At 38.9% G+C, this 6,781-nt stretch overlaps 3 protein-coding genes across 5 annotated transcripts in view; 2 read left to right on the forward strand and 1 right to left on the reverse strand.

Annotated features, from left to right (window-relative positions):
• Positions 1-2,573, forward strand: part of LOC104701846 (protein-tyrosine-phosphatase PTP1-like) — a 4,897-nt gene extending 2,324 nt beyond the window's left edge. Inside the window, exons 2-10 of one of the 2 annotated variants that reach the window (XM_010417595.2) lie at positions 18-219; positions 301-397; positions 490-572; positions 693-833; positions 1,416-1,550; positions 1,649-1,797; positions 1,881-2,022; positions 2,113-2,198; positions 2,289-2,573. In XM_010417595.2, the coding sequence (XP_010415897.1) occupies positions 37-219; positions 301-397; positions 490-572; positions 693-833; positions 1,416-1,550; positions 1,649-1,797; positions 1,881-2,022; positions 2,113-2,169 (987 nt within the window). In that variant the 5' untranslated portion in view covers positions 18-36 and the 3' untranslated portion in view covers positions 2,170-2,198; positions 2,289-2,573. The remainder of the gene's footprint in view (positions 1-17; positions 220-300; positions 398-489; positions 573-692; positions 834-1,415; positions 1,551-1,648; positions 1,798-1,880; positions 2,023-2,112; positions 2,199-2,288) is intronic. The other variant, XM_010417596.2, reaches the window with a different exon arrangement.
• LOC104701847 lies at positions 2,715-4,179 on the forward strand. Its single transcript, XM_019227751.1, has 4 exons — positions 2,715-2,903; positions 3,149-3,307; positions 3,428-3,492; positions 3,644-4,179. Exon 4 carries the CDS (start codon positions 3,716-3,718, stop codon positions 4,013-4,015), a length of 300 nt encoding a protein of 99 aa, XP_019083296.1. The 5' UTR covers positions 2,715-2,903; positions 3,149-3,307; positions 3,428-3,492; positions 3,644-3,715; the 3' UTR covers positions 4,016-4,179.
• LOC104701850 (protein DETOXIFICATION 54-like) overlaps positions 5,773-6,781 on the reverse strand; it is an 11,342-nt gene continuing 10,333 nt past the window's right edge. For both annotated transcript variants that reach the window (XM_019227752.1, XM_019227753.1), the window contains one exon: positions 5,773-6,509. In XM_019227752.1, the coding sequence (XP_019083297.1) occupies positions 5,946-6,509 (564 nt within the window). In that variant the 3' untranslated portion in view covers positions 5,773-5,945. The remainder of the gene's footprint in view (positions 6,510-6,781) is intronic.

Here is a 6,781-nt window from a genome sequence, read left to right on the forward strand (position 1 = left end):
TGCCGTCGCGCTACTAGATCCCAACGTCGATCAGTCATGGCGACAGGGAAGACTCTTTCCACCGGCTCGAATCGTTTCGATTTCTCATCCGCTGATTCTCCTCCTTCGATACTCTCTCTATCTCCCGATCAGCTCAACTACTGCCGTCAAGCTCTCGGCGTTTTCCGGGAAAAAATCCAGAATCCCGACTCGATCGCTCATGAATTTGCCAATCTACAGGTTACAGATCCATCCTCTCTCTAGTCTCTTCTTTTACAGTTACGTATGTATTAATAGACTCTCTACTCGAACGCAACGCAGGCTAATAGGTTGAGGCCAACGGAGATGCTGCTAAGCTGTACACTAGCTATGAACAATGTCAATATTGAGAAGAACAGATACAGAGATGTTGTTCCATGTAAAAATGTTCCTTTTTTCCTTTTATTTGCGGATATGCTAACTAGGTAGTGTGTACAGTTCTAATCGGATTGGCATTTTTTTTGGATTTAGTTGACAATAACAGGATTGTTCTGAATCCATGTAAAGACGATAGATCGTCTGCGGAAGGATATGTGAATGCTAGCTTAATCAAGGTAACACTTCTTATTAGTCTATTTACTTGTGTGTGTGTGTGTGTTCTATTTTGTAGCTTTCTGGTTATTGATTTTTTTTTTTACTGGTTATTTCTACAACGGGTTATGTTATGATGGTAGACTTCGGATTCTGAGAGTATTTCTCAGTTCATAGCTACGCAAGGTCCTCTACCACACACGATGGAAGACTTCTGGGAGATGGTAATTCAGCATCATTGCCCAATTATTGTTATGCTCACTCGATTGGTTGACAATTATAAGGTACCTCTGCTTTTATTAACTTAAAGGTTGTGTGTATGAGTCTTTTTTTATTTGGTGTTGTGTTGCTTGACGAAACTGGAATGCCACTATCTTATTTGTTTGATGGTCGATGAATTCATTCTTAAATTAAGTTAGTTTGTAAGGATGATCATGTTATCTTCTCCTTGATCTTTTCGTCGGTGTTACATTCCCTTTGAGGTAAATCTATGTACCTATCTTTAATGCTAGAGTGTCACCAACCCTCACTTTGTAATGGATTAGATTCACGCTTGGAATTAAGTTAGGATATTCAGTGACATATGATCTGATCATCAAGGCATCTATTACTATATATTTTTTAGACGATAACATCCAAGCAGACGGGAAGAATATTGGTATATTTGTTGTGAGCATTTGGTTTTGATGGTCTACTCAACCGTAGATTCTTCTTGTTCAATCAAACATTAGTTCATTATTAGTTAGCAAGTTTTGGATGTTCCATTTACAGTGATGACGATAGATAACTGTCTCGCTGATGTTGATTAAAAAACAAACTTATCTAGTTTGTCTTTTCATGCGAACTTATCTGTCTTCTTGTCGCAGACTGTTAAATGCGGTGACTATTTTCAAGCCGGAGATGGACCTAGAGAATTTGGCAACATATCTGTTATGACAAAGTGGATAAAGACTACCGACACTTCACTGATGTTACGGAACCTTGAGGTTAAATACAAGGAGGTAAGAATCTTGTATCATTTTGCTTCTGTTTATTTCTCTTGGATCAAGTTCTCCCTTCAAGGCTTTAGCATGTTTCACATTATGATATTGTGTTTCAGACGGAGGATCAGCCCATGTCCGTTCTGCATATTCAGTATCCAGAGTGGCCGGATCATGGAGTTCCCAAGGATACTGTGGCTGTCCGTGAAATTCTAAAAAGACTATATCAAGTACCGCCTAGTGTTGGCCCAATCATTGTGCACTGCAGGTACGATGCCATGTCGATGAGTGTGCCTGTATGCAAGTGGTGTTCAATGTTTCCTGAGAGAATTGTTTTTTTAAATTTATCAGCGCAGGTATAGGAAGAACTGGAACATACTGTGCGATACATAACACAATCCAGAGAATCCTTGCTGGCGATATGTCTGCGTTGGATCTTGCTAAAACTGTGGCAACATTCCGTAGTCAACGCATAGGGATGGTTCAAACCATGGTAAATCTTTTGGGCATCACAAGTTTTAGCTAGCATATTATCTCACCACATGAGTGTTCTGACTTGTTTAATGCTTACTCATTATCGAAGGATCAATACTTGTTTTGCTACACTGCTATTGTTGATGAATTAGAAGATCTAACTTGAGGGACAAACGCTGGAACGAGTTCCTAAAGGTACGCAATTTCAACAGCCAAATCCGAGTGAGCGGTACCTGTATAAAATCTAATAAAACTCTCTTCTCGTGTCTATCCTGTGATCCACAGCTGAACGGTCTTCTGCTTACAAAGGGGTAAAGAGGAACAAAGAGCTTCTACTAAGCAAATGTATTATTGTCGTCGTAATGTGATTCATGAAAAACCGGTGTGGATAAAGTCTTCTAGTGTTTCCTCTAATATCAATTCTTATTCAAGACTTTACAATTTCTGTAAATTCCCGGATTTGATAGGTTTTTTTTTTTTTTCTTTCTTACTCTTGTTGTGGAAAGGCTGATTAAAAGAAGCAAATGAATTTGCTGATGATGCAAGATTGTTGTTGTTTTTAAAAGACTATGAACCGGTTTGAATTGGTTGGAATTGTAAAATAACCGAAGAAGAACTGAATGGTTTAGACTAAACCAAGCTTCTCTCTCTAACCGGTTAAAACACAAAAAAAAAAAAGGCGTAAAATGTCCGAGTCATCGTCACACGCGGGAAATCTTGCTTGATGTGGCGGCGCGTGTCGGACACGGGCAGTAAACATAGCTATAAACCCCCCCCAAATCGAGGCTTTGGTTTCTGGATCCTCGTGATGATGACGGTGGAGAATACCTCGAATTCGAAATTAAAGTAATCATCGTCACTTCTCCGGATACCATAATCAATTCGAGAATCACCCAAGAGGTAAGTTTTGCTTCTCCAGATCTCAACTCTTTCTCTATATCTCTCTCTAGCGCGCAATTGGAATTGAATACTTATCGGATCTTTCCGTGTTTCGCACAAATTTATTCACCAGTTTTTTGCATTTTAGCTGAATTTGGTGTATCTAGGTTTGAATTTGTAGTTCGGAAGCTGAGATGATTAAGATAGGCATAGAGCTTGATCTAAGGCTAAGCTAGAGATGGGGTTTTTTTTGTGGTGTATCATAGTGTATTCGCTTGACGAAGAAGTTCAATTCTCATTGGCCTCCTTTTGCTGCCGAAAAATGGAGTCTTTAGTCTATAAAGCCTTTGTCTATAGATGTTGAACACATGTACACTTCTCATTGATGGCTTGGGAGCTGCCACCTCTTAGTAGCTAGTGTTCAGGTACATTCTTCGTCGGGGAGAAAGTAATGAGCTTTCGTCTTGTTTTCTTTATCTATTAATGTAGATGCTAGTAGAAACATCATCCTCAATAAGATATTGTCATGGTCTTATATGATGCAGTATCAGCCAAGAGTGCTGTTTGAAACGGGGTCAGATTTAGTTAAAGGAATTGACTTTGGTGAATGGTTAGCTTTAGTTCTTGTTCTTTTTATTTCACAATGAAGGGTCCTTTTTAAAGAAACTTGTTCCACAGAAATGTGAGACCACTCGCAGCAGAATTTTATCTTATGTTCCATTCGTATGTTTCTGAAACCTTTGGATTATGTCTAAACGCAGGAATTCTAAAGAGCAATTGTGTTTGTGATTCAAACCCCGTATAGGAGATACTTACCGAGGCAGATAAAAAAAATGAGTTTTGCGTGCCTCGTGTGCCATAGTGTAGAGAGCCCATCACACTCATTTAGAAGCTACTCTGTTTCTAGCTCAGACAACGAAGGTAGATGCTCTCTGATTGCCAGCTGCCTCACAAGGAACTCACTCGTTCAAGCTGCTAGATCAAACACTTTCCCTGCATCATCCTCGAAGGTAACCCCACAACCCAATTTCCAAGCTGGTGAAGGAGCCTCACCACGCTTAGTACGAAGCCGTGCAGTGAGAAGAGACCTTGTCAGAGACTGGAACTTCAACGAAATCGAGACGGAGCTTTAAACTCAGACCTGACTCTTCTCTTAGGAATAGTATATTAGTTTGTTCATCAACTAAGCTCTTTTTTTTGTTTTTTTGTATTGGGTTTGCAAACCAATAATATAATATTTCCCTGGCCGTTTATTCAATTTTGGTATTACAAATCAAACCACACACTTAAGGTGACAGTCAATAAACTTTGGAAACAAGAGAGATCACTGAAAACGTAAAAGGGGAAAAAGTGGTCACGTGAGGTGAGGAAGGCTTTAGGTGAGGGAAGGCACGTGATAGTATTTGCCTTTGCACAAGCACTTGTAGACGAGAGGGCAAGCCTCGGAGGCTGAGCACTTGGAAATGATCACAACGAGCTTGCATGGTTTACATGGACCACATGCGTTCGAACAATCAGGTATGCCTGATCCACTCGCCACATCTACAACAAATAAAAGAACCAACCAAGATAATATACAGTAATAAGTTCACAGTCTCTAAACATGAATCATGTAATAAATAGCCAAAAATAATACTCACAGTTGAAGAGATCCCGTTGGAAACTATTACTACTAACACAGAGATGGAGAAGAAGAATCGCGAATAAAGATAACGATTTCATTCCGAACAAAATTTGAAGGTCTTTAGTTTTATAGTTCAAGCTGTCGGATTTATAGAAAGTGTTTTTGAAAGGAAGAAAAATGTGGTGAAGAGGTGAATCATGAATTAAGATAAGATATATAGGACTAGGAGAGTGAGAGTAAATTAAGATGTGTTGGATTCACATGATCCCTCTCTTTCTTTTCAAAGGCTTTCACATTCTTTGATCCTTTCTCATTAATTTTTGAATCTTCTTACTGTTTGGTTTTAATTTCTTTGGCATATACTGATAACTTGATAAGCACAAGAATGTGCAAAAATATAAACTCTATCGAAAGGTACATTTAAAATACGGAGTAACAAAATCTCAGATGTCTCGTCATCATCAAGTCCTACATGCCATCAAGCGTGACCCTTTGAGACATTGCTTTTAATGAAGTCCCCACTCTTGTTACTCCTCTCATTTACTCCCATTCCTTTCTTCAACATTTTGCATTTTTTTATCAAGAAAAACCAAAAAACATTTTGCATTCCCAATATTTTCTCACTTATTTTTGTGGGAGTCTGATAGCATCAAAATAAGAATCATTCCAATTCTTCAATTTTCGACTTTTCTTTGTCACTTGGTTTACTACACAACAATTGGATATGTAAACAGGATGATAAGGTATGAATCGGATTGGTGTGACACGATTCTTCTAATTCCATAGTTCAAGACTTGAAGTGCCCGACAAAAGAAAAGAGTCCTTTGTATGGGATACTTTTAGCAATGGCATGTCCCAAAGTTTTTAGGGAAACAAAACACCTGTGCATGTGTAGGGTTTTGTATCATTGCAATTTAGAAAAGTACAATAAATGTATTTGTACCCATTCCTCATCATCGTTTTCTGGCCTAACGATAAAACACTATTTACACACAAATGCAATTTTCAAAGACAAAAAGTTCAATAAAATATATTTAAATTACTGGTTATAGAAAACAATCACACGAAAAGAGGGAATAAAGGAGTGTATATAGGGGCCATAGGCATGCGTTTAATGGTGTTTCGCTTAATATGGCCAAAAAAGTTTCTTGTAAGCTTTTACTATATTCATTTTTTTCACCATTTCTAGCAAAAAAGCCTTATCCGATATTTGTTTTTTTGTATGTTTAACAAGCTATTAATCTTACTTTCAACTTCTAATAATGATTTAGCTTCCAAGATTTCAATTAGAAAACTCACTAAAGACAACCGAAACGGACAGAAACAAAACATTAAAATCAAACGAGTCAACCACTCATCATCACTAATGAAAAAAACCAAAATACCACCCCCACAGAACAAGTTCTGAATTTTGACCCCACAGTTAATCTCCAAATGAATTACAAAACACTACCCAACTTCTCATCATTCCCATTACGGTCATCCAACAACAACAACGACGACTCTTCATCATTCCCAACTTTCCCCATCTCCAAACTCGTCAGACTCATCGCTCTCACCGCTTCCCCTTCCCAATCCGTCCTCGACAAAACCGCATACAATATCGAAACGGCGCAAGCCGCTTGAGCCGAAAGCAACCCAAACCACAATCCACTAAACCCAATTTTCAACCAAAATGCTAGTCCAACAGCCACAGGTGTCCCCACAAAATAAAACGACCCGAGATTCACGTGTGCTCCAACCGCAGGACGACCTGTCCCTCTTAGAATCCCGCAACCTGTGGTTTGCGGGCAGTTTCCTAGCTCGCATAGCCCCACAATTGGCATCACAGAAGCAACCAACACCTTGAGTGGCTCATAGCCCGTGAATAGCCCAGCCCAACGCTCTTTTAGTACCACGGTCCAAACCACATTCAATGCTCCTATCACAAATGCACAAGCTAGAGCCACGTTCGCTGCTAGCCTTGCCTTGTACGGTCTACCTGCACCTAGCTCGTTACCAACCTGAAAAAAAATTAATGAAACCAAATGTTTGAAAAAAGAGTTAATGAAGCCTAACTTATGTCACATGTGAAGGAAACGGAAAAGAACAAGTTGTTTCTATGAAGTTGAAGAGTGGTCATGAGATTGGCAATAATAATACAGACCACACTTGACTACTCTCTTTTCAACCACTTTTTTATATTTTTTAGGTATGTTAACGTCCAATCACATACCACGAGGTGACCTATTAATGGAAGTTGATGTAATATTTTCTCATCACATTCCACGTTTTT

This window comes from Camelina sativa, chromosome 7 (genome assembly GCF_000633955.1).
Source record: "Camelina sativa cultivar DH55 chromosome 7, Cs, whole genome shotgun sequence".
NCBI lineage: Eukaryota > Viridiplantae > Streptophyta > Magnoliopsida > Brassicales > Brassicaceae > Camelina > Camelina sativa.

Excerpts from the sequence above, each read along its gene's own strand:
- LOC104701847 (XM_019227751.1), top strand. The coding sequence starts at position 3,716 with ATGAGTTTTGCGTGCCTCGTGTGCCATAGTGTAGAGAGCCCATCACAC.